General features: G+C 54.7%; 1 protein-coding gene across 1 annotated transcript in view; it reads right to left on the reverse strand.

Annotated features, from left to right (window-relative positions):
• The window catches only part of SORCS2 (sortilin related VPS10 domain containing receptor 2), a 539,078-nt gene that overhangs the window by 312,478 nt on the left and 199,159 nt on the right, over window positions 1-27,441 (reverse strand). Inside the window, exon 2 of the mRNA XM_077136335.1 lies at window positions 18,253-18,320. Within this exon, the coding sequence (XP_076992450.1) occupies window positions 18,253-18,320 (68 nt within the window). The remainder of the gene's footprint in view (window positions 1-18,252; window positions 18,321-27,441) is intronic.

The following is a 27,441-nucleotide window of genomic DNA, read 5'->3' on the forward strand; positions in this document are numbered from 1 at the left end:
CTCCACCCTGCTCTGCCCTGCCAGGCTCCCCACACCAGCTCGGCCCACTCACCTGCCCTCTGCACACGGCCCTACCTGGGCCCAGATGCAGCCTGCCGTCCAGGAGGACAGATAGGGAGCATCTGCCCCAGCCAAGGATGTGCACAGGGCAGCCTGGGGTCCACAACCTGGGAGGGTGCAGGCTCCAGGAGCATGTCCAGGAAGGGATGATGGTGACAGCATCCCTGAGACGAGGGGCGCGGCCGGAGGCCAGGGCTGAGGGAGGGACAGGGCTAAGGGAGGGACAACCTGCTGAACTCAGACAGCACGGCCCGCTGTGGCCCCGGTGCCAACTTAGCCCGTAATGCTGGGCGGACTGTCTTCCCAACTGCCGTGTTTGCCGAGGACAGATCATGACCGGTGGCATCCACCACGCTGGAACCTGCTGGTCTGGTCCCTCCCATCCCTCATTTCACAAAGTAGGAGTCAGATGCTGGGGAAGGGGCCAAGGTCAATGTCTCAAGGTCACACACCGTCAGCCAGACCCGTGCAGAATTTTTGAGATCAAATACGGGCTGGGAGAGAGGGGGAGCAAGCAGCAGCAGCACCCCCAAGCACAGGCAGCGCACCTCCCAGGAACTGGGCCACAAGCCGGGGGTGCTTTCTCCAGGGAGGAAAACAAAACCAAACAGAAGTGGCGGCGAACAGCTGCTGCCAGGCAGGCACGCTGCAGAGCGCGGGGCTGGCTGCCATCCTCTCGGGGGGCGGGCGGCCAGCGGGGGAGGAGGCCAGCGGCTCGGTGCCAACTGTGGCCCCCGGCTGTTTAGCGTCACACCTGCCGTTTGGGTCCTGGATCTGACGTATGAGGTTCCAGGACCCCAGGCCCCTGCATCCCACTGGCCTTTCCCGAGGGAGGGGTGCTCACCGCAGGGGATGGTTTAAACCTGCAAGATGTAAGTTCTCGAGGACACAGAGCTGGGTGGGGTCTGCAGAGCCTCAGGTGACCACAAGGCCACCTTCCTTAGCCTCGCCTGACCACCCTCTTCCTGTGGCCCAGGAGGCCTGCCTCTCTCCCTGGCTGGCCAAGTAAGAAGCTTCTGGAACCTGCTCAGCCAACTGAACTACATCCCCAGACGTGCTTTGTCGTGTCAGCCACGTCAACGGAGCCATGCTTAGACGGGCTCTGGCTTTGCAGTTTCCCTGAATTATGCCCACAACGACCCTGCAAGGAGGCAAACGTCACTGTGCCCATTTTACAGCTGAGGACAACAAGGGAGGAGACTGGCCCGAGGCCCAGAGCACATGGTGTGGCTGCTGCCATTTTCTACTGGAGCCCAGGGAGTTCTGCACAGCACAGACCCTTTCCCTGCTGGCACATGGCAGGCCACATTTCCCAGGGTCCCTTGCAGACGGATGCAGCCACGGCTCAGAGTTCTGGCCAATGGACTTTGATGGCAAGCCCTCCACATGTGCTCCTCTCCTCAGCCTGCCAGAGGGTAGGACTCCTGCGGCCCTGGGCAGCGGGGAGGGGAGTGCAGAGCCCCGTGAGGGAAGGAGTCTGGGTGCCTGTGCCATTGCTTAGAGGAGAGCTACTCAGGGAGCCTCCGGCTCAGGACACCCCTATCAGGCCACTGGAGGAGAGATCTTCACTGTGAATGCCTGGGGCTGGCTGTTACAAAGCTGTGCACCTTGATTGAGACATCTTGGGTCCATCTATCTAGGTTCATCTTCCTTCCCTATTTCCCTAGATCCAGTGTGTCCTGGATCCATGCAGAGAGACTTGCTTATCTGAGAAGGACTTGCTGATCTGGGCCAAAGTTCAGATCTTTGCGCATCTTTGGAAAAGGCTGGGTCCAAATGCCAGCGTTTGCAGAGGAAACTAGAGGAAGGAATGAACTTCCATAGGAAGAAATCTGGGAGAGTGGGTTCCTTATTGCAAAGATTTGCAAATGGAGAAGGATCCCTCGGAGCTCACTGCAAAGGCTTGGATGAAAGCCCGTGGGTTGGCCAAGGTCCACAGGCACCTGGGGCTCCGCCATCTCCTCCCAACAAGGTGCCCAGGGTCCTTTCCTGACACCCCAGTGTCTGAGGCCACCCAGTCCCCAGGAGGGACCTCCAGCTGTAGGAAGGCCTTCCCTGGGCAGAGTTCCAGGCCTTAGTTCTGCCCTCTGGACACCACAGCCCTGCCCACTTCCTGGCTCCCGGGACAGCACTCAGCCTTCTGGAAAGAACTGATTCCCTCTCCAAACCTTTTCTTCTCCAGATCGAAACCTCCCATTGGCAAAATGCTCACAGTTAGTCCCTTCCGTGTACCACGGAGATAGGATAAGCAAGTTTCTCCCCTTTACAGTGGGCCTCCCTGCAAGAGGTGGACAGTTAGTTCCCTACCCTGGAGTGTAGACTGGCCCTGTGACTTGCTTTAGTCCAGGAAATGTGGCAGCAGAGGTGCTGAGTCCCCAGTCTAGGGGTCTCCAGAGCTGAATGTGCTCCCACGCTTCCTCGATCCTCAGGGCCATGCTCCAGCTGTCCCCAGCGAAGACCCAGATGCAGAACCATCCAGATCACTGGCTGCTGTCTACAGACACTCAGGGCTTCCTGTCAGGATCACAAAGTCCTCCCAGCTGAGCCCAGCCCACACGGTTGACCCACTGGCTACATAAAGGGTTGCTGTCTAAATTTGGGGGGTAGTTTGTTACACAGCTAAAGCTAACAGATACATCCCACCCCTTCTCTTTCAATGGCTCATCGTGCAGAGGATATGGCTCCCAGGTGCCCTAGTTTCTGCTGGACTTTTTGGGATATGACACCATTTTTATCAGGTTCTTCGTAGAACACTGCACCTAGTGGTGACCACTGACATCCACGGCCCTGCCTCACCCACATCTCGTCCCACCTCTGAGCCTTTGCACAGGTGGTCCCTTCTGCCTGAAGTCCTCCCCATGACCGTCCACTACCTCTGGCTCATCCTTCCAGAATCCGACGGGATGGCTCTTCCCCCAGGTGAGTCACCTGAACCCCTGGCTTCACTCCCCTTCTCCGCTTCCTCCGAGAGAGATAATTTGTATGTCACTGGACGGGCATCACTGGGCCACCCAGAAGACAGGAGAGGGGAGGGAGGACGGGAAGGAGGGAGAGAGGGTGGGAGGGAGGGTGGTGATGTTTCAGACTGTAAAGGTTCGGCTGACGATACCCAATGCGGCTGAGCTCCCAGCCAGTGCTTTGCAAACGTGTGATACCTAAACGCAGCCCCTTTATGGCTCCGCTGAAAACGTACCACACCCCAACCACCATGAGGGCCTGATCCTCCGAAACCCTTCCTGGCACCACGTGCCCTGGGGAGCCTTCTCTGAGCCTCTCCCCCCACCGCCCACAGCCACCCCAGGTGCTCCCCCAACCACTCCTCATTCATTCGAAACGGGCTTTCTCCCCTCCTGTGTAGCCCCCATGGACTGGGAGTGATCTGAGGGCAGAGGGCAGGGGGCACACACCTGGGCAAGCAGAGGACCTGCCCAGGTGAGAGGCAGTGGCACAGGTGGCATGCCCCCCAGGAAGATTGGAGAATCCCCAAGGGCCTCACGAAGGGCCCATTTGACAGGTGGGAACCCTGCTCGGCACGGCCAGCGGCCACCCAAGGACACTCCCTCATCAGCAGCAAGGCCGGGGCATCCAGCAGCTCTCCCTCAAAGGGGCCCCACAACTGTCCCTAATGATAACAAACGTTACATTTTTACCCAAAAACAAGATGTTTGTAGCATACTAAAAACCTCTACCATGTCCTGACCTTTGTGCAGAGCAAACTGTATGAAGATCTCGTTCAAACCAGCTGCTCCCCCTTACAGATGACGGAACCAGGGCACAGGGAAACTGGATGATGCCGGGGCAATAAATGGCAGCGCTGGGTCCCCAAGCCAGAACTCACCCCTGGGATGCCACTCGGCCACCACAGTCCTGGGACCTGTAAACAGGTTTATGGTTCCATCCCTCAAAGGACATCATAGAAAACAAAGAGTTTTTCAGATGCTTCCCACTCAGGAGTTTTATTAAAATGCAATAAATCTCCAGGGCACAGCGTGGCTTTAATGCAAAGGGCAGGGTCTCCAGCCTGCTTCCCTGAACAGCAAAGGGGGAGGCAAGGGGGCGGTGATACGAGCAGGGAAAGGATAAAACACCGCAGACTCAGCCACTTCCAGGAGCCACAAGGAATGGGAATCTGCACTCCTGACTGCATCCAGGGTACCACTCCCCCACTCCAAATCCTGCTGTGCCCAGCTGGTCTACACCATGCCTCCCTGAGCTCTGCAGTTGCCTCCTTGTGGTCCCCTCCGAAACTGCAGCTCAGAGCTGGTTCTTGTTTAAATCCTGGCACAGCTCCCTATCACATGTAGAATAGAGTCTGGCACTTGGGCCAGTACATGGGGCCTGCTGGCTGCAAGCCCCCCACCCCCAACCAGCAGTCTCCCACCACCCCCTCCCACTGCACGCCACAGCCATTCCACAATTCTTAAGACTCCTCCCACACCAGGCTCCGTGCATTTGCACATGATGTTTCTTCTAGCAAAGACGTTCTTCTCCTACCTTGAAAACTCCTCTTCATTCTTCAAAGCCAGCACATCACCTCCTCTGAAAATGTCAAATTCCTCAACACTGGAGGCTGGTGACCCCATCGGTCCTGTTCTCTTTGCCAGGGTTGGTGCATCATGGCCAAGTCTTAACATCAGGAAAAGTGCTTAGCACAGAGAGTAGACTCAAGAAATGTGTCTTACTATCCTGGGCTCAATCTTGGTGTCACCAGTCAGGCCTTCCACAGACCGGAGACAGAGAGAAGACCTGACTGGCCCGCCATTTCTGGATGCCCCCAGACCTACCATGGTGGACACAACAAGAGACAGGCAAAGACGTCTGCATCCTAATTCCCAGACCCACATGGTACCTCACATGGCAAAAGGGACTTTGCAGGTGTGATTAAGTTAAGTATTTTTAAATGAGGAGATTATCCTGGATTATCCAAAAGAGCCCAACATAATCACAGGTTCCTTGAAAGAGAGACACTTCCCTGGCTGTGATCAAAGTCAGGGATATGACAACCAAAGAAGGGCCAAAGAGAGACAGAGATAAAAGCCCTGGACACTAGGGCCTCTGCTGTTCCCACTGCCATGAATGCCTTCCCCCATCTTCACCTGCCCTTCTCAACCAGGTGAGCTCCTATTCATCTCTCAGAACCCAACACCAAGGCCCCAATCCTATGGGAACCTGTCCCCGCACCCCCTGAGATAAGGCGGAGCACCCCATCCTCTGAGGCTTAGCCAGGGCACATGTTGAGGGGCTCCATTTTGGGTTGATTTTCTGCTCTGTGGGTTGGGGAGCTCCCTGATGGCAGATTCCTGCCTTATTCCTTCTGAATTCCTGTTGCCTAGAGCAGCGCCAAGCAGATGTGCCGCAGGGTCTCTGAAAGCAGCTGGTTGGACAACTGCACCTGGGAGTGGTCAGCAGAGGCCTCGATGACCGTTAGCCCACCACTGTCCTGCTGGAGACCAGTCACCCCAACCAGGGAAGACAATCTTGGCCCCACCTCCTCTCCTTTTGCAGGAACAGCTCTGCTTTCTCCACACGTGCCTACAACGCTCGGAGAGAAAGCCCGCCCCACGGCAGCACGCGTCACAAGCCAACCCTCAGCAAGGGTAAATAAAAATAACCTGGCCACCTGAAGTGGACCCTGCTCCGGGGCGGCTCCCTTTCCAGACACGGCAGGGACTTTTTAAAGCTCAAATCTGACCAAGGACAGGGCTTTCTTAGAGAGCACAGCAGGCCCAACAAATTTGCACTTTTTGCAAAATTTAGTGCCTAGCTGGTCTCGGTCCGGTGGGGATGGCCCATTAAAAATGAAGAAATTGTGTGCAATGTCCATCTGCTCCCCACTTTGTAAGACTCCCCCTATATGAATTGGAAGCCGAACACCAGCCAAGCGGGACATTTCCCCAGCCGCTTCAGCATTGCCCTCCATGGGCTCCCCCTTTCACCCCGATGCTGGGGCAACTGCTGCCTTCTGGATGGGATTCGTGAGTCTCTCATGAATCGCAGCGAGGTCCTAATTTGCAGGTGGTTAAAAAGCTTTAAAGAAAAATTAGGAATTTACCCTGAGAAAACAATCAGAGATGTGCAAATAACTTCCATGTAAGGACATTCTCCATAGCTTTCTTTTACATTAATGAAAATTAAAAATGACTCAAATGCCCTAAATGGGGACTTGGTCAAATAAATAATACCTCGTTCAGATGGGAGTACATTATACAGCCATAAAAATAATGGTTTTGATAGGAAAATGTTTAATATCTCATATAAAATTGGGATTTGAAAGTTATAAAGCACATTTATATTTGCACTTTAAAAAGACTAGAGAGACATATCTAGGAATATTAATGGTTATTGGCTGAGGTGGCATTGCACAAGGCCACCCGAGTTTTTATGCCTTATTTATTTTACAATTGCCAAAAGTTCTATAATGAATATGTATTATATAAAGTAGTATAATTATGCTTTTAAAAAATAAGGTCGTTTTGTTTTAGGGAGTATTTTCTGGAAAGGAATTTGGTGACACACAAAGCAAGACTCTCTGGAGGAAAGGAGGGACGGGCAGTTAATGGCATGACACCTGTCCTGTCTCGGGAACACCCGAGGTGATTGCTGCTCAGTGTCCTGAGCTGGGCCTCGTGGATTGCGAAGCAGCTCAGGACACACCTGGGCTCAGGTCTGCTGCGGCGCTTCTGCCGGGGGCGGGGAGCACAGAGAAAACCCGGACCCCAGGAAGGCAGAGAGGCGAGCAGAGGCCTCCAGGGGGCCCAAGGAGACGGGTAGCCCCATGGGGAATGGGGATCAGGAAGGGTGCCGGGGGCAGGAGGCCTGAGCTTAGCAGAACGGAGGCAGGAGCCAAGGGAGCCCCTGCTGAGGCCCCGGGGAAGTACAGAGGCCGGCAGGGCTCCCCACGGGGTGGGGTGGAGGCTGGTGTGAGCCCCCGGGCAGGGCAAGTCCGCCAGGGCCGGGGGGCTCCATGAAGACGGTTCTCGGCTAAGCACAGGGCCCATGAGTCAGACCAGCACTGCAGAATTCACGCCTTCCTGCCCAACACCCACAGCACAGGTCTCCCGTGTCTCAGAAAAAGATCTGAGAGAATTTTATGGACTAAGACGCCAGGCTGGGTGCTCAGGCTGCGCAGGGTCGGCCTGCGGGGCTGCGAGGGAAACCGGCTCCCCTGCACACAGAACGCTCAATTCAGAACACATACTCCGCCAGGGGCCGACGCTGCCAGCGCCGCCTCACAACACCGTGGGAACCTGTTCTCCTTCTGCTCCTGTTTGATTTTTCCCTGCAAAAGCTCCCCGGGTCCCAGGGATGGCCATTCCAGCCTGCAGGAGCGGTCAGCTGAGCAGGGAAGGAGGGGAGGAGGACAAGACAGTAGGCAGGTGTCCCCAGGTGGGGGTCACTCTCAGTGGGGGGAGTCCTACAACTGAAGGCAGAACCTGGGCCCAGCTGGGAGGAGAAGAGAGAAATGCTGTCACCCACTTCCGGCTAGGAGCTGACTCCCGAACTGCAGCCCTGGACCACAGAAGCAATTTTGGCATCTGCTGCACAGATTTAACAAGCTTGGCAGGACGGCTTCTGGGGATGGTGGGAACAAGCTGGGCTGGGAGCCCATGGAAGCTGCCACGGCACGACAGCACGGAAAGCAGTGTCAGCAGAGCTGGTGCCTGGGAACTGAGGCTGCGTTCTCTCCTGGAAGTCTTCCCTGACAGTCACTTCCTTCGCCCCAGCAGGTTAGGTCACGGTGCTTCCCTGCTTCTCTCAGGCCTGTCCCAGCACAGATTACATGCCATCGTTTTCTGATCTGCATCCCCCACTCGACTATGATCCTGTGGGCACCATAGTTACCAGAGCTTACTACAACCCAGACATGGGATGGATGGATGGATGGATGGATGGATGGATGGATGGATGGATGGAAGGTGGGAGGTGGATGATGGATAGATGAATAGATGGATGAAGGATGGATGGATGGATAAATGAATAGATGAATGATAAATGCATGGATGAAGGATGGATGGATGGGAAAATGGGGGGGAGAGGCAGAGGTGTTAAAAAGGAATTGAAAAAAGAGAGGGAAGGATGGGCAGAAAGAAAAAGAGAGAGAAGGAAGGATAAGCAAATGAAAAAAGGTGGACAGATGGATGGATGATCAAATGGCTGAATGGATGAGTAAGAGAGAGCAAGGGAAAGCGGGGTGGGGGAGAGATATAAGGAGGTTAAGAGAAAGAAAGCCAGGACCCAAAGACAGGGCAGGTATTGGAGTTAAGACTGGGAAAAAAGGCTTGGGGGTGGGGGTTACTGAGGGGATCCTCAAGCTTCCTGGGACCCCTCGGCCACCCCATATTTTGTCCCAGAACCTTTAGAGATGCCTCCCAGCCTCAGAGCCTGACCTCATCAAACTGTTGATTCAAATATTAAGGAGACTGAAACCCTGAAAGCTTTTAACTCGGAGCCTCTCTCCCAGTCCCTGTGTGCTCGGAGTCTTGTTTGAAACTCAGGTCTCCATGGTGATGCCGAAGCAGACACAGAGACTGGTCCACAGAGTTCGCATGCAGCTGGTGAAAAGCCAAAGGGACACTTTAAGGTAATGGACTAAGGAAGGAAACAGACCTCTCCGACACCCACTAGTACCAAGTGCGTCACGTCCATCATCTGCTCTCTCCTTGGCAGTGTGAGGTCCCTGTCATGATACTTGTTCCAGACAAGGCGCAAAGCAGTGACCGGCGGGAGTCAGGCTACAGAGCTGGAGTTGAGCCCCCGCTCTGCCAGGCGCACAGGCCACAGCCAGCCGGGACCACGCATGGACTGCAGACCCTCCGGGCAAATCCCAAAAGCAAAACCCCGTTACGATTGAAGGCCCTAGTTCTCCCGACTTTTTCTGGGTGACTGGGAGGCAAATATATCATCTCTTTAATCTTCCCCTTTGAAAATTGTGGCTGGGAAAGTTCAGCACTTCTCTGCCTATGAAGACAGAAGAAAACATAAGCACAAGGACTCTCGATTTGCCCTGCCCTCCGGGGCCGCTGCACAGACCCTTTGCGAAGCCCCGATGGCCGGACCAGCTTGTAAGCGCTTGGAACAGGGCTCGGTGTGTCTCGCCCCAAAGGGCAGTCTTCCTCCAGGGCGCCCCTGGGGCCATTTTCTGCCTCTGCAGAGAGGGACTCGGAGGCCTCTCCCTGTGCAGATGTCAAGGGGTCTTGACACTGCCACTGGGTTTTACTGCTCAAATCCCTCAGACTCTGCATTCGCAAGACAAATTGCTAAGATTCTATATATGCAAAAGAGAGAGAGAGAGACACTATGGGAAGATGGAACCAAATCTGATTTTAAATAGAATACTGTAATAACCAATAACAGGGAAACAGAAGTCATGTGAAAATCTCACATTCCCCCTCTCTTTATTGGAATACAAAATTTACTAAACTGAGTTTTCCAAGGTTTGTTCCATGGAAAACTAATTCCAGAAAATGCTCAGCAGAACAGAAAATAAATATTATGGAATTAAATGATGTTGATAAAGGCTACACAAGTTCCTCTTGGAGATTTCCAGCAGGCAGGATATTTCAGAGACCCTGATAACTCCAGTACAAAGAAGCCTGTTTAACTTTGGTCAAACTAAATATTTTTACCAAACTTATGTGACCACAAAAACTCTTGTTTTCCAAAAAATAAATAAAAATAAAAACTCTTGTTTTCTGGAAATAGCCATTAGCTCTGTGATGATTTGAATTATTGCTCAGCAAATGTTCACTCCCTTCCTCTCCCCTGACCTCCCCGTTCCCTTCCCCGTCCCCAGCTCATTGATGTTGGGTCTGACTGCATGAATTGCTTTGACCAATGGCACGCCAGCACATGGGATGCGAGCAGGAGCCTTAAAATGTGCCTGTGAGCTCCAGCTTGGCTCTTGGGCTTCAGAGAGCTGCATGAGAAGGACATGCCCAGGTGACACAGCCCCATCAGCGTCATGCTCAGAATAAATACCTACGGACCTAAGCCCACCCCACCCAGCCAGGCCCTGTCTAGAGCAGCCAAGCCACAGCTGACCCAAGGGTGTGAGAGCAAATACTTGTAGCCACTGAGTTTGAGGGTGGCTTGTTACACAGCATTATTGTTGCAATGCTGACTAATACACTATCCTACAGAATCTCTGTGGATAAGAATCACACGTTGAGGCACACAGCTATGACAGCTGAAGCAGCCTTAGTCCCCATAAGAGGATTTCTCCATTTACTTGCTCTGGGACCAGGGAGAGTTACTGAGGTTCTCTAAGTCTCTGGTCATTTTTTACGACAACTGCCTCTCCCAAATATCCCTTTTGCCTTCATCACTTCTTGGGTGGGCTTTCCCAAAGGGCTGGCCAGATTTCTGAAGCCTCCAATTGTTAGACCATATCATTTCACCTGGGTTCATCTTAGAAGATAGCACTCCTGGTGCTTTGTACGAGGAAATATTCTCAGAAGGTTGGGGAAAGAATGAATGGCGTTTGGTACGAGCCCAGTGCATATTGGGAGGTCACACGTCATAAAATGAAGGTTTCTGTTCAGAACGGAGAGGTTGGGTTTTGAGAAAAGTTAAACCACCCAACAGAAAAAATGAGCATGAGCTATGAACAGGGAAATCACAGAGGAGAACCGTATCACTGATAAACAGATGAAAATATGTTCAATCTCACTTGTAATCAGGAAAATGCAAAGGAAAAACAGCATTAAGCTACAATGGCACAGCTCCTTGGTGAAGCTAAAGCATCTAAAGTCTGATGGCTCCAAAGATGGATGAGGGGTGGGAGGGGTGAATGACACCGTGGACAAATCGGCAGGTGCAGGAAAGAGGAAGTTGGGCGAGCCCTCCAACCCCGCCCAGCCACCTGCTTAGGGATACGAACGCGGATGCCTGTTGCAGACCTGATTAGAATAGCAAAATCTGGGGGTAAATAAAAAACCCAGCTCTCTCACAGCAGGCGAATGCATAAATAAACTAGCTTGCATGTGCTACATGGCTAAACCACAAAAACAAAGCTAGGAGTATACATCAAATTTCAAAAGGCAGTGTGACACCATTTATATCAATTTTTTGAACACACTAAGCAATAGAACATATTGGCTGTGAACAGACACATGCATGTGTAATTAAAATAAAAACACACGTGAGAATGAAACACACCGTTATCAAGACAATGGTTACTTGGCAGGGGGCAAGGAGTGGTGGGAGGGAGGAAGGAATGAGACTTTATCAGAGTCGATAGCAGTGGATTTCTTTAAAGAAAGAGAGAGAGAGATCCTAAACAGTAATGGAAGAATATGAGAATACACACATCTGTTAAAGCCAGATAACCGGTATCGGATCATCTGGGCTCTGCTGTGGTAACAACACGAGCCCTAATTTTCAGTGGCTGCGACCCTAACTATTCACGCTCACCATCCATTGGTGACCCAAAACTAACCACAAGGGAGGCCTGGGGGAGGAGGGAGAGGTCTGGAGCATTTGGTGAGCACTATGTAGTCTCTGCCACATGAGTCCAGATACACAGGCATCTGTTATAAGGCTCCTTGTACTTTCCTGCATACGTTAAAGATTTTGCAATTAAAGTGAAGATCAAAGAAAGAGAATCACCCTTCCCCAGCAAAAAGGATGGGGTTCTACCCTGAGACACCCCTGCCCTTTGGTCGCCAAGACTCCTGAGGCTGCCCCTGACTAAAGGTCTTGTCCAAGGTAAAATGCGTCCATCAAGCCATTCGTGGCACGGTAGGGTTCACACTGCTTTAGCGCCATCCTGGCTTAAGGATAACTCAGGCACAGCGCTGCCCAGGACCGGGCCTTCATTTCAGTCTGGTCTGCTTAACAGACGTGATCAGCGCCTGGGAACCAGGAGTCCCAGGGACTGCACCATGGCAGAAAGCGGCAGACATAGAACCACAGGCCATCGCCAGCTCCCTCTCCAGCCCAGACACTCTCAGACACTTCTTGCTTTGCCTGTCGGACGGCATCAGAGGTCAAAGCCAGCCCTATGCTCCTGGCCCCTACTCTGTAACCCTGGGTGTAAAGGGTCTTCCAGCTTCCTGTAGTACTTTCTAAGTTCCATCCATTTATCCATCCATCTATTCACACATCCATCCACCCAACCATCCATCTATCCACTCATCATCATCCTTACATACTTTCATCAGTCCACCCATCCATCTGTTCACCCCATCATCCATCCATCCACCCATCCCCTCATCCATTTACCTACTCATTCATCTGCTCACCTATCCATCCAATCAGCCACCCATCCATCACTCATTCATCCATCCATGCATACATCTATCCATCCAACCCTCTATCCACACGTCCAGCCTCCCACCCATCCATCCATTCACCTAAGCATCCATCCATTCATCCATCCATCCACCATCTCTCCACACCTCCTCCCATCCATACACTCATCCACCCTTCAACCCATCCAATGCTCAACATGCCCCTACCATATGCCAGAAACTACTAATCTCTGGACATATGCTGATCAACAAGTGAACGCGACAGGTCCCTGTCCTCAGCAACTTATGTTCTAGTTGAAGAAAATAAACCATAAACAAGAACTCCCATACTTGAAAGAGAGGTGTATAGAGAGTGCCTAGGGGCAGCATTGCCTGAATGGCGGGGGCTGCTTCTTGGAGGTAAAGACATTTATGCTGGGACTGGGGGTCAGGAAGGCGCCAGCGCATGCAGGTCAGTGCCAAGAGCACTCCAGGCAGATGGGTGCAGCACGCATGGGTCCTTCCGTGGGCCAAGCTCGGCATGGTCAAGGTTTAGCCAGCAGGTCCTTGTGACTGAGCCTGATGAGTGAGGGGAAGAGTGGGAGGAGCTAAGACTGGGGGCCGGGAGGAGCCAGGACATGTGGGTCTTTGCAGGGATGTTGGGTCTTTGCAGCGTGGGGGTTGTATGTTATCCCGAGTGCCGGGGGAAGCTCGATCTGAGCGATCCCAACCCCTGCTTCTCAAAGTGTAGAGCCCAGAGCATCAGAGCAGGCAGCGCCTGGGAGCCCGCCCCGCCTTCCGGACCCACGGCGCTGGTCTGCAGGTGCTGTAAGCCGGAGACGGTGAGGCCTGAGGGCCTGCATCCTAGGGCAGCTATTCTCACCTGGAGGGACCTGGCTTCCCCAGGGATTCTTGTGCCCTGGCCCCACTCCCCACCCCTGCCTCCACTATCTCCACGTGATGTTGCTCAACCCTCGACGACCCCTTAGAGCGTTTAGGAGGTGCTCAGTCCTTGACCATTTGGGGTTCGACTGTGGAGCCCGCACAGGGGCCGCCCTGGTTGGGGGGCAGTGCCACCTGGGGGATTTGTGGAAATCTCAGCACCCAGGCCGCAGCCCTGTCCAGTGAAATGGGAGTCTCTGGGTGGGTCCCTGGCTCTAGCTTTGTGAAAATACTCTCTGGTGCCCTGAGAGCCAGGGGGGCCCGCGGCTCCAAACGTGGCCCCTGTCCCAGCAGCATCGGCACCGCCTGCAACGTGTTAGAGTCCCAGGCCCGCTCCAGACCTACAGAAGACGGGTCCTGTCGCTACACACGCATAAACAGGAATAAGTTATAGGGGCATGACTGCAAATCAAATGCTTTAAAAGGATCTCTCGGTGGGGAGAGAGGGAAACAACAATCTAAAAAGGTTGAGAAGCATCGCTATAGGGCACGGGCGCCTGGTCGGGGTCAGCCAGGGGCTCCGCTTCTATCCTGTGCCGGGGGATAAACGCTACCAGGTCTGCCCAGGACTGTCTAGGATGCAAAGCTGGAAGTCCGCTCAGTCCCGGGCAGCCACCCTGACGATCACGGGGAACTCCCCCACCTGGCAAAGCCCCAAACCACAGGGTAAAACCGGCAATATCCTCCTTCAGGATGGGGAAATGCTTAAGGGGCGTTTCACTTAAAATTTTTGCATTTTATGTCCCATTTATCTTCATCACAAGATCAATACAGCTCGATGGTGGCATAGACACAAACATCACATGCACGCCTGACAGGCAACGTGTGAGCTCAGGTCGTCTTGCACCCGCCCCAGCAGCCGCTGTCTGCCTGTGGAATTCCCGCGCACCTGGCAGCATAGGGCGGGGCGGGGCGGGGCGGCCGGTGCACAGGTGTGAGCCTGGGAGCCACCGAGGAAGGGGAAGCAGGAGAACAGCATGAGTGCGTCACGTCCCTGAAGCTTGGCAGGGAGAAAGGGTTAGAGGAGGAGGGAGGGGAGGCAGGGACACAGCTGGAAAGAGCTGCTGGGATACAGCTAAGTGTGAAGGGGCAAGATAAGGACATGGCTAAGGGGGCAGACAGATGGGGACAGACACAAGAGCCGTTTGGGAGGCTGCATAGTGGTTTGAATGGTGACACCCAAAACACAATGTCCACGTCCCATTCCCCAGACACTGAGAACATGACCTTCTGTGGAAAAAGGGTCCCTGCAGACGTCATTAGATGAAACCGCTTGAGTTGACATCCACCTGGATTCCCCACGTGGGCCGTAAATCCAAAGACAGATGTCCTTATAAGACAGGACACAGAGAGGAGAGACCTGAGCAGGAAGGGATGCCACAGGACGGTGGCAACAGCGACTGGAGGGACGCGGCCTCCGGCAGCAGCTGAAGGAGGCCAGGGAGGCTCCTCCCAGAACCTTCGGGGGGGCTGCAGCCCTGCCAACCCCTTCGTTTTGGACTTCTGGCTACCAGGAGCAGGAGAGCCTCAGTGTCTGCTGGGCTGTAGCCACCTGGCTTGGGGAAATTTGTTAGAGCTGCCACAGGGAACGAAGACCCAGGGGTAAGAGGGTGAGGACAGGGGACCTTCGGGGGTGAGCCCAGGTTTCTGGGTGAGGACGGCCTCTTCATTCACCCTTAACTCTCGGCTTGCCCTGGGGGGTGGGGGCTGACCTGGGGAACCAGCTGCATGTGCCTCAAATCCCCGAGGCCAAGCCAGGGCCTCTCCCAGGGGAGGGAGCACGTAGCACCTCCTGCCACCCCCGTCTCTCCACAGGGGCCCGGAGGCTGAGGGCAGGCGAGACCCAGTGGAAGGGATTTGCTGAGCGTGCTGGACAGCAGAGCTGAGAGGGAGCGGCCGCTGCCAGGCGGACAGTTAAAAATGCATTGAGCTTAGATTTCAGACACCTGGCCCCAAATGCAAATGCCACACCTGTCATTAAAAATGTATTTATCACAATAACACAGGAAAATTATTGGGAGGCTCAGTATACATTCATTAAATGTCTTTAATCACACATTTAATAGTTGTCCTCCAGACAACTGCTCACCTTCCATCTGTCTGTGCCTTTAAATGGCAGACAGAAGGATGGTGAGACGGCATCCCAAGGAAAAACAAAAGGCCATCTTTCCACTCCCAACTCCCAGTCACACAAGTTCCCAAACAGACGGCGAGGACATGAGCAGCTCAACCCTCCAGAGGAAATGTGATCAGTAATTAAAAACGGAAAACTGCTCATCCTCAATTGCAATCAAAGGGATGCAAATGAAAATAGCAATGACGTCCCACCTGGGCCCATTAGATTAGCGAGTTATAGAAAAACTGTCAGACTGAAAGCTGCCCAGGCTGCAGGGACCCTGGCCCAGCCCGGAGCCCGCAGAATTCACCCTGCAGCCAACACCCGTTAACAATTCAAACACTCTTTGCCATAACCCCCAAACTTCATCCCAGGGAAGAGAACTGAACAGGAAAACCGCACCGTTAAATTTTGTGTGGCAGCCTGAGTGCAGGGGCAGCTGAGGACGTTCCGTAGAAATGATGGCAAAGGGGCAGGCCATGGTGGCTCAGTGGCAGAGTCTCCTCTGCCATGCCAGAGACTGGGGTTCGACTCCCAGTGCCCACCCACGCAAAAAAAAAAAAAAAAATGACAGCACAGAGCACGCCCCAATGTGGAAACATGGGGGCTTTGGTATACACCTGAAAAAAACAAATGAATGCAAAACTTTATTCTATGTCCCCCTATGCATACTCGGAAGCATAGTTTGCCATCGTTGCTCTGACTAAACCACAGTGGTTACTGTAAAACATCAGGATTTATTGGCTCAGTTTGGAGGCCAGAAATCCGCAGTCGAGGTAGCGGCAGGACACACCTTTTCCAAAGTCCGAAGCGTCCCGGCATGGCTGCTGGCAGTCACCCAGCCTCTGTCACACGCCATCATCTCTTTCTGTCTCCACCCGTGGCTTTTCCCTCTCTTTCCAAATGTCCTTTGCTTCTAAACACCCAACCCTATTAGGATAAGGCTCACCTGACTCAGCTTAACCCCATCCTAACAGCATCTTCAAAAATCCCATTTATAAATGTGTCCCCACCCACAGGGCTGGGGTTAGGACTCGAACACGTCTTGTGGGGAGCGTGATTCAATCCCCAATAGCACAAGGGAGATAATATGAACAAGGAAAGGGGTTGCGCCAGCCGAGCAGGGATGTGGGTGAACGGTCTTGAAATGACAAATGTTTTGCACATATTTTTAATAAAGGAGAGGAAATGCCTGGGTATAAAGACAATGCAGAGAAGGGAACATGGGAAATTAAAATCAGTTCACTTGCTCTGGAGAAAAACTAAATTTAGATGGCGTGCTGTTCCAGCAGCATTTCATGCATGCATTCCCTCATCCAGTCCTTGCAACCTTCCCACTCAGGGATCTTTTATCCCCATTTTACAGATAGGGAAACTGATGCTTGGAGAGCTAAAAGGACCCAACCCACAGCCCTTGGAGCAGCTCTAAGTTGGCGATTTGGCCTCCCTGCCTCTTCCCCTCTCAAGATTTCCAAGCCTGGAGCCAGGAAGCCAGGAGTCCTTGGCCCCGCATGCCATGGAGTGGCCAAGGTCTGTTCTACCCCCTACAAGGACCCACAACAATTTTGAGTCTCGTCTTGAAACAATGGAACCACCTCGCCCCACGGAGGCACAGCAGGAGGTTTGATGGCAGCTCTCCAGCCTTCCTTGGTGGGTGAGCTGCTCCGAGGGGCAACATCAAATCGACACCACAAACAGTAAGGGGAGGGGATCACTGCAGAAAAGCCTCTGCGTGGAAGGTTGCCCGACACTGACCCCATTTTCTGGCGGTGGTGATGGGAAGAGAGGAGCAGGCTGGGGGCCTAGGAAGGGACTCCAGGGTGGTGAGGGGCTGGCTAGGAAAAGCACTTTGGTTGGGGAAGGGGCTAGGAAATCCCAGGGGAGCGAGCAGAGTGGCTCCAGCCTCAACTCTGACCTAGCACCAAGGTGACCAAGCCAGCTGGTGCCAAACAAAGAGAGAACCCGGGTCAATGCGCCATTTCCACGACTGCCTAGAGCTTCCCCGAAATTCCTGCATTCGAACCCACAGCCGCATCACCAAACGCGCCTGCTGAAAGCAAAGCCAAAGCCGCAAATTAATCAACCCGAAGTGGCCGCGGCGGCGGCTGCACACAAGACTTATGATCTGGTCAACAGTTTTAGGCGCTTTGTATTGATTTTAAATAGAAACTGGATTAATTATGACTTGAGAAATGAATCTTGGAAACCAACGTCGCTCAACACTTGGGGAAAGTGGGGTACTGAGGAGAGAGGCCCTGCCGGGGAGGTGCTCTGACATCCCAGCCCGAGGCACTGGGCACCTGTGTCCCCTTCCCAGGCGAGCAGCTGGGAATGTTGGTGAGGAGAGTAACCAAAAGGTTTCCAAACTCCTTCTTCTCTCTCATCTCATTTAAACCATCAAAGGAGCTGCCAAATGTTCCTGGACCGAGTTCACATTTCACATATAAAGGGATCTCACCATCGTCGGTCTCTTATTTATTTACCACGCTCTTCGGCTAAGCCAGGAAGAAAGAAGAGGTCTCGACAAAGGGGACAATCGGGGCATTTGGTAGCGCCCGGAGCCGCGTCTGAAGCGCTGCACCGAAGTGGAGGACATTGTGCACTGACCTGAATTCACAGTGAAAACCCTCAGGGGAGGGAAAGTGGGGGCGGGGGGTACTGAAAACACAGGAGGACAAGAAAAGGCGCTTTGTGAACAGTTGTCTATTCTCCAGCGCCCACTGCCGAGACCCTTAATCCGCTTTCAACCTTTCCTTTGTGCAGTGCTTGCTAAAGGAGGTCGCCCGGCCCGCGACCAGCCGGGGGCCACTCTGGCCGGACACTTGGCTCTCAGGGCTCAGCCGGGGGCCTCGAGAGATGCCAGGGTGGGGGGCAGGGGAAGGGAGGCCCCGCCGGGTGACTCACCGCCACAGGGAGCTCTCCAGAACCCTCCGCATGTCCGCGTGGTAGTACTTGGTGAGTATCAGGATCACCTGTGGGGTTGACAGGAAGACAGAGATCAGCGGGTTTGGAGGTTCTCAGACAGGAACACACCCTGTGCCCTGGGATTCGGGGTGCCCTGGGGATCGGCTGCCCCGAGTCTAACCCCGTCCGTATTCCTGGGAGGCTGTGAGCCCGCTGGGACGCAGAGCATGTCTCCCCTCTGGGAACTCGCCTCTGCCCCCAGGCATGGCTTTGGGGGCGTCCCAGTCCCACGGGGACCTTGAGGCCTAGCCCCAGGTGATCTGGGCCTGAGGACAAAGGGGCAGGCAGGCAGGTGACCACCAGGGCCTCCGGAAACCCGGGACAGATGCAGCCGCTTCACCTGGACAAATCGCTGTCCTGACAGACGTCCTGCCGTCCCCGACCTTGGGGTGGTGGCTGATGGCAGAGCCGATGGCGGAGGGCTGCGGGGGGCAGGGGCCGCGGGGACCAGGGACAGCGGAGGCGCTCAGTAAGTCACCCACAGCACAGATGCCACTTGTTCATTTTTTAAACCTTCATGAGACGGGGCCTCCTTAACTAAAGCTGCCTTCACCCAACATCTGTCCAGAAAACGCAAGTGTTTATCCAACCGAAAATAAACGTGCTCAAAGGCGCCCAAACATTGCTAGAAACAAATGCAGGATGCAAACAAAAGAAATAAAAATTAAAAACATAAAAAGGAAATGAGGGCTCGCTAGCTGGGTGGGAAAGGAGATTTAGTCCCAATTACTTCACTAGCCACTGCACTTTCATGGACATCGAATTTCATTTCACTCACTGCCAGTCCGTATTAACTTCTCCCAACACTCCCGTTGCCATGGGGATGGGGGGAAGGTAGAACGAGGCACCCCCACTGGTTCCCAGGGAGGCTGTTAGCCTGGTTAATTTGGGGTCACCACACCGGCCATCTCCAAAGCTTTGGTTCCCGCACACGAGCAGAACTTTCTCTGGTCTGGCCTAGCCTTCCTGGTGACCAGTCGGGAAGATCAGGATGGGATGTCAGCCGGGCCGGACAGCGTGCCTCGGAGAGGCGGCCGTGATTAAAAAAAGCAAGCCTTGTCAGTCGAGCCGAGATGAATCTTGCCTTGCTGGGTTACAAAGAGATTTCCTTCCGCAGCCTCTCATCTGCCGAGCCCGGCCGCCCTCCGAAGACCAAGGCAGGCAGGCAGGCAAGATGACAGTGTCTGGATGGGCAGGAGATGAGCCTATTTTTAACTTATTGATGTATTTTTCATAGTCTTCCTGTTCCCAGCGGGGATTTCTAGGAATGAGAGTGTGACAGCATAAAGGGACCTCACATCCCGCTTTATCCAGCCCCGTCCAGGGTGAAATCCGCGCCCCGACATCCTCATCAAGCACCTGCCAGCCAGGCTGCGCTTGCTTGCATGCCTCTGGGGGTGGGGAGATCATCCTTCACTGCAGGTCTGGACTTGTCCTGGGGGCTGCTGTTTGGAAGCTGGGCCTTGCAGGTCTCGGTGGAGCAGGCGTTGTCTTCAGGAAGTTCCCCCAGACCCCAGGCTGGGTGGGATGCCCCCTCCACACTCGCCCATCCCAGCACAGTCCGCAGGCTCTGGGCCAACCCCAGGGCTGGGGCCAGTCCTTGGGGGCGAGGACCGGGCTGTGGTTTATGTCTGGGCATGGAGGCCAGAGAGCAAGGAGCACCCAAACCACACCTTGAAAGAAATGTTGGCAAATTCACCCAAAGTAATAACCATTGACACAATAAAGCAAGGCAGAGGCAGCTACCCAGGGCATCCAGTCAGGAGGCTGCCCCGGCCGGTGAGAGGTGCAGCCCCCGCTCTGCACACAGAGGGTGGTTCCCCTCCCCTTTCCCCTCCCCTGATGCCGACTTCGGCCCCTCCGCTAACTTGGGGTCCTGGGGTCAGGGGTCAGGGCCCCAGGGCCGTCCTAGCCTCTGCAGTCAGTCAGGGCAGGACTCAGGCCTGGGGCCCCACACCTGGCTCAGCCGTTTCAAGGAAACCCCTCAGCTCCAGTGCACCTCGGTTTCCTCCTTCAGGGGGAAGAAATCACACCAGCTCCCTTCACAGCTCAGAAGATGAAATACTCAGTAGCAGCTGGGAAGTGATCCATAAATCACAGGGAACACTTAGAGAATACCAACCTTGTCTCAGGTATTGACCCAATGAATTAAAAAAAGGGACTCAACAGATGCTTGCACCCCAGTGTTCACAGCCCCATTACTGGCAGTAGCCTAAAGATGGAGGCAGCCCATGTGTCCACTAGCAGACAAACGGATCAACATTTATGCACATGTCCAGAGTGGAATACTATTCAGCCAGGAAAAGGGACAAAGTGCTGGTATCTGAAACAACACAGGTAAATCTTGAAGACATGACGCTGAGTGAAATAAGCCAGATACAAAAGGACAAGCATTGTATGATTGCACTTCTAGGAAATATCTAGAATATGCAAATTCATAGCAACAACAAGATCAGCAGGTGAGTGGGGAGTTACTGCTTAATGGGACAGAAGTTGGAGGTGACGCAGAAGTTTTAGAGCTGGATGGTGGCGAGGGGAGCACAACACTGTGAATGCAAGTAACGCAACTGAATTCTGCACTAACAAACGGTTAAAATGGCAAATCTATGCTATATGTGTTTCCCATGCTAAATTTTCTTACACAAGGCAATTAAAAGGAGAAAAATAACAATAAAACAGCTAACACTCACTGTATCAGGCCGTCTCCCCACATCATCACCATGTCAACCCCAATTGCCCCATAAATAGTTCATATGACTAGCCTCACTTTTACAGGTGAAGAAACTAAAGCACAAGGGGTTCAAATACTTAGCCAAAACCTACCCGCCAGCCAGTGTGGGGCTGGGGGTGCAGGTCCCAAACAACGGGAATTCCGGCTTAGACGCTCAACTGGAAGCCTGCGTTTTTCCGAAGACATTTCTTCTGAAGGCAGTTTCAAAGAACTAAAAACTATGACATGTGCTTCTGGGGTTCTCAGCCGACAGCTTCAGGAACAAAATATTCCAGTTGCTGGGGTGCAACCGTAGCTTTGGGGTGCTTTGATCTGGATAGGGGAGGAGTCAGGGACACGTCCTGGCTGTTGTCCGAGGTCCCTTCCCCTGGAGGACACGAGAACAAGCCCAGACACCCGCCACAGCCCCCAAACGCAGGCAGAAGGGTGACGAGGTGAAATGCACCGCTGCCCCAGGGAGCACAGACTGCCGTGGTTGTGTCCCCAAAAGACAAGTTCAAGCCCTGGGCCCTGTGCCTGCGGATGTGACCTTGTTTGGAAACAGGGCTTTTGCACGTGGAATTAGTTCATTGAAAACAAGGTCCTACTGGAACAGGGTGGTCCCTTAACCCACTATGACGGTGTCCTTCTACGAAGTGGACAAGACAGGGAGGAGAGGGGGGTGTGGAGATGCAGTGGTGCGCCTACAAGCCACGGAGCACCCAGGGTGGCCGACAAATATGGCACACTGGAAGAGGCAGCAAAGGACTCTGCCCGCCGACAGCTTAATAAGGACCCCCCAGCCCCAGGGCAGCGAGAGATACATTTCCATTGTTTTAAGCCCCCCAGTTCATGACCATTCAGGGAAGCAACCCCAGGAGGCAAGACAGGGGCCACCCCTGATCACGGCAGCCCCTGGGGCTCACGCGTCCCCCCTGGAGGTGGGCAGTGCAGCTTTGCTGGTGGGGAGAGTGAGGGGCTGCAGGGGGGCCCAACCTGCACTGCTCAAGTTACGAGCACTGTCCCCCCACATTCACACCGGCTGCCGAGGAGGAGGCCACGACTACTATCCCATTCTACTGATGAGGAAACTGAGGCCCGGAGTGGCCGAGCAACTTGCCCTGGGAGGACCGGGACCTCTTGTCTCCAAGTCCTGGGCTTCGGTTTGGGGGTCCCCACTTCTCCGGGATGTCTTGGCCCCATCCAAATGTGCAGTCACCCTGAAGGGCCCATCGGACACCCCAGTCAGAGCAGCCAACCCCTTCCAATTCCTTGCGCCCGCTTTGCTCTGTGGCTGCTGGGCCAGGACACGTGGCAGAAGATCAGTAAATATGTCCAGGGAATGAATGAATGAGAGAACCGCTTGGCAAGTAAATGAGTGAATAACCCTCTGCAGAAACTGATCCCAAGAGGGAGCAGAATCTGTCCAGGACACAACCCTGCTGACCCCTGATGTCTGGGGGCTCCCCCCGGAGCCCCCCAACCTTGACCACCCTCTCTTCCTGATCCCAGCAAATACCACCCAAGGGTGCAGACATGCCCCATTCTCACGCCATGTTCTGTCCCAGCCATGCCAATTCTAGCCTCAGGAGGGGGGGCGCAGAGACCCTTAGCAACCCCTTAGCCCCCCGAGAGCCCAAATGGGGTCATCTCAACAGGAAGTGTTCCAGGTGGCCAGTGCCAGCTTCGCGAGCGTCCCACAGGGCCCCATGCCAGGAGGGTCCTGAACTCAGGTGAATGCGCTGCTGCCACTGTCTTGATTTCCTAATGACATTTGAACACATCATGCAACCAGTCCTGCAGGCAGCTGCCCACCTCTCTAACGTGTCCTCTCCACTCATTCTGGCCCATCAGAAAGAGCCTTCTGTGACACTCACAGTCCCTACAGACTCCTGAAGACCTGTCCCCCTTGCAAGGGAAGCAGGGAGGGCAGGTCATGGTGAGATGCTGGAACAGGGAGCTTTAACAGCGAAGCAGAAGAGAACCTGAGAGAGTCCCGTGCAATGCCTCACTTCAGAAATGGGGAAACCAAGGCTCAGAGAAGGGAGGGGACTGCGGTGGACAGAGCTGGTCCCCTGAGCTTCCAGGGGCCTGCAGGTACTATCTATGAAGGGCCTGGAGCAGCCCAAGGACCGGTGAGGGGCCCTCACAGGCAGAAGGCACTTGACCCCCAGGCCGATGACAATCGCTGCGTCGCCACCTGCCGATTGTGTTAACTTGTCTTTCAAGGTTCAGGCAGAAGCTGGCATAGCTGGCGCCAGGTCTCAGACTGAGTTAAAGAAAAACAAGGGGGGCAGGGGGCGCTGCAGGTTTACCCTGGGCCGGTCAGTCAAACCCGTTGGGCCTCAGTTTCCTCATCTGCAAAGTGGAGGCGATACAGAGTCTCCCTCAAACTCAACCAGTGTCAACCAGGGGGTCGGCTTCTGTCACAGTGCCGGGTGGGACGTCTGAGAGCGCGGCGGCTCCTGCAGCCCCCCACGGAAAGCCTCTCTCCGCCCTGTTGTGCAGCTCCGCCTCAGCTAGGTGGCCACGATGGCAAAGCGGAGGGCATGGGCCAGCGGCCGGGGAGCCTGACCGAACCCTGGTCCTCCCTGAGGGGCTCGTTCCCACTTAGCCCCCAGTGGGCCACCCCCGCACCCATGAGCTCCTTAGCTGGGGACCCGCCACGTGCCCCCATAGAGGGTCCTCGCCTCAGACACAATCAGTGGGCAAGGATCTGGAAGCAGCCTTTCAAGGAGGTGGGGACAGCCAGTAAAACGCACCAAATGCCCAGGCTACTGCAGGGACAATCAACAAACTAAGCACAGGCCACCACACCCCAGGAACAAACCAGAGCACGGCCACAAGAGCCCAGCGTTGATTCCCAGACCTGAACTCTATCTTCCACTTGGCAAAAGGGGGCCTAAGAGAGACAACTGCGAGGGCCCTGACACCCCCCACCCACGTCCCCAATGGGCTCAGGCTCCAGAGGGTGGTCCAGACCTCCTGGGGGGTGGTCCAGTCATCTGGGGGACCAGGGCCAGCTGCTGAGCCTCAGCCGGCCCCCACACTTGCGGCCTTGGGCTCTGTGTTTTATGCTCCCCTATGAGAGGTTGGCCCACAGGGTCTCCCCTTTTGGCAGCCTGACCCCCCCACATCAGTTCCCCATGTCTCTCCACTATCCACAAGCTGGGTCTGGGGTGTCCTGTCCCTCTCCCCCACCGCATGCCCTATCCCCCTCCTGCCTCTCAGCAGGCCCACCCTCCCCGTCTAACACCACTGCCCATACCCAGGGACCCGTGACAGGGACACAGGCCCCCGACTTCCTGCTGGTGCTGCCACTCTGTACCCCAGAATGACTCTGAACCCCAAGCCATGCAGCTGCTGGTCCTGCAACTGACCGTGCTCCCCTCGGCCATGCCCTGCCCTTTACTCACCACCCTGCCCCTATTTGCCCCCCCACACCCCCACCCTGCCCCTTACTCACCACCCTGCCCCTATTTGACCCCCCACACCCCAACCCTGCCCCTTGTTCACCCCACCCTGCCCCTGTTTGCCCCCCCACACCCCCACCCTGCCCCCGCTCGCTCCCTCCCACACCCCTGTCCTGCCGCCTGCTCGCTTCCCCAAACTGCCCTGGTTTCCTCCTGCTCATTTTCAGGTTGATCCCCTTCCCCCCAGAATGTGTAGGGAGTCCCCTGGCCCCAAGCATCTGAGCCCGTGGGGGGAGCCCACCCTCACTCCTCCTGGGCACTGGGGAGGGGACGGCTCAGCCTAGAGCCACCGGCAGACCCCAGCCCTCTCCAGCTCTCTACCCCACCATGTGCCGCTCCCCAGAAGGAAAGAGGCAGAGGGAGAGGATGGGGGTGGGCAGGCTCCCCCAAACCCTCAGCGAGGACAGCAATAACCCACACCCTGAGTGAGAGCCCAGGTGCTTCCATGTGCAGCACTCATCACCCGCCAGCACCCCGCCGCCAGCCGTGTGAGCATGCCACCAGTGCCAGGGAGGAAACCGAGGAGCAGAGAGGACCAGCGGGTCCAAGGTCACACGGCTCATGATGACAGGGACAAGCAGAAAGACCAGAACTGAAGCATGAAGAAGAGAAACGGGTTGGAGGTAAAAAAAAAAAAAAAAGGAAAGCAAGAAATTGACGTTACTACACTGAATCCAGGTATTCAGTCAGCCAATCGTCTAATCATTCAGCACGCCAGGCCTGGGGTCCCCGGAGAAGGCCGCCGTGCCCCAGCAGGCGTGAGCACCAACCGTCTCCAGGGCCATGCAATGATTTCCTTCCCTCTGCACAAGCGCGCATACCTGGGGCCCTGGACGGAGGCACGCGTCTCATCATCTGTAAATACACTCACATATACAGCCAGTGGAGGTGGCACACTCGGATTCTTTACCTGCAGTTTCATGGGGTGCCAGGAAATACCCCCCACCCAAAAGGGGTGAGAGCCAAGGGTGCATGCCTCGGTCTGCTTGCTTGGGGGCTGGCCTGCTGCAGTCCCGGCATCCTACATCCTATCCCCAGACACGGATTCTCAGAAGGTTCTAGAAGCCCTCAGCTTGTTCCATATACCCAACTAGTCATGTGGCCTGGGGAACATTCTCCTTTCCTTTGGAGTCTCAGTTTCCTCCTCTGAAAACTGGAACAAAACTCCTTGCTCAATCCTCGCCTTGTTGGAAAGGGCGTTGTACAGCCAGAAAAGGGCGCTAAGGGGCCTCACACACTGTAAAGTGCTTTGCCATGGGACGGGGCTGATTAGTAAAATTGTTGGAGGAAAGAATCTCGATAGCTCTGATCATGAAGAAAAATCGCTCAAATTCACAACAAACTCGGGACATGACCAGCTTCTCTGTTGGCTGCATTGGGATCTGAGGCTGCAGCTTCAACCCCAGGGCCCTGGAGGCAATTAGACCCGGCCTGACTAATTGAATGGGGCCCACAGCTGTACCCTACAGAGGGACCGTGCTTTCCTTGGGAAGGCCTGTCCATCCCCCAAACATCACCGCTCGACAGGGCTGGCAGGTCTGCAAATCCGTGGGGGAGGAGGCCAGAACCCACTCGAGTGACCCCAGCCCCATCTGCCCTAGAGAAGGGGGCAGGAACCCCACAGCCAACCACGGGAGCCCTGCTCCAGGGACTTGATGGGGTCGGGTCTGCAGCCGGCCGACAACCCCAGCCCCAACACGAGGGCATCTCCCGGTCTTCACCAGTTGGAGCAGGTGGGCCCTGCAGTCACTGGCTGTGTCCTTGGGGGGATGCCAGTTCCTGGGGCGGGACCTCCTTCATGCTCCGCCCACAGAGGGCGCCTCAGGATGCCCACGGAGCAGGGAGAGCCTCGGGGTACCAGCCTGCAGAACCACACTGACCCCTGGCCCGGCCACCCCACGTCGGGAAGTTACTCTAGGGGTGGGCTCACACGTGGGAGGTGACGGACGCAACACGGTTTGCCAGACCTAAAGACAACACACCCCACATCTGTGGCTGCACAAGAAAGGGGGGCCCCCCAGATCCACATGGGGAGATCTAAGAGAAAGAAAGGGCACTGCCATCCACTGAACTGCACACTTTAAAATGGTTTAATGGGGAAATTGATGTTCCGTGAATCTTGTCTCAATAAAAAGGAGGAGACGGGATAGAGACCTATGTTCATTTTGGCTTGAAGACAGAAAATGACATGCTGGAAGGAAACCTGAGAACCTTACAGCCCAGTTGTCTTTGGGTGAAAGTGGGCAGGTGGGGTAAAGGGGGGAGAGGGGGGCTTTAACTGGAGAACTTTTAACATCTGTCACTTTTTTATCCACTATCTGCCTCATCTACCCCAAAATTAACATTTAAATAAAATAAAAAGGGGAGCCTCCTTGCATGGCCCCCGTGTCCCGCACAGCAGGCCTCGGGGACCAAGTAGCTGTCCTTGTCTGGCCAGGTCCACCGTGTGCTGGTGATGAGTCCACTATGAAGAGGAAAGGGTGCTCATCCCTGGGTTTGCTTGGCTTGGGAGTCAAAAGACAGAGCCAGAGGGTCTCCTTCTGCAGACTGCTTGCTTCCCGTCTGTGTGCACACGTGTGTGCACGGTGGACACTGGAGCTACTCGCGCGTGGCCACCTCAGATGGGTAAGCCCTCAGGCCCGTGGCCAAACCTTCCTCCTTTCGCCCCTTCAAAAGAAAAGTAGGAGACTTGTTTTCCTACAGGTGGGACTGGCCCTCATGGCAGGGAAGTTCTGACGCAAATGAAAGCATTCAGGTGGTGCTCATTAGCTGTCCGTGTCCTTCTTCTCCCAGTGAAGGCCACTGGAGAAGCCCCATCCCAATGGCACAGGTTGCCTGGGCTATGGCACAGCCTCCATGCTTACAGGAGGCATATTGGGGTTGACCAGATGACCATGTGCTAAGGTCAGAGCTAGAATTCTCTCTCCTTCTCCCTCATTTTTCCAG

Source organism: Tamandua tetradactyla, chromosome 19, assembly GCF_023851605.1.
Source record: "Tamandua tetradactyla isolate mTamTet1 chromosome 19, mTamTet1.pri, whole genome shotgun sequence".
NCBI lineage: Eukaryota > Metazoa > Chordata > Mammalia > Pilosa > Myrmecophagidae > Tamandua > Tamandua tetradactyla.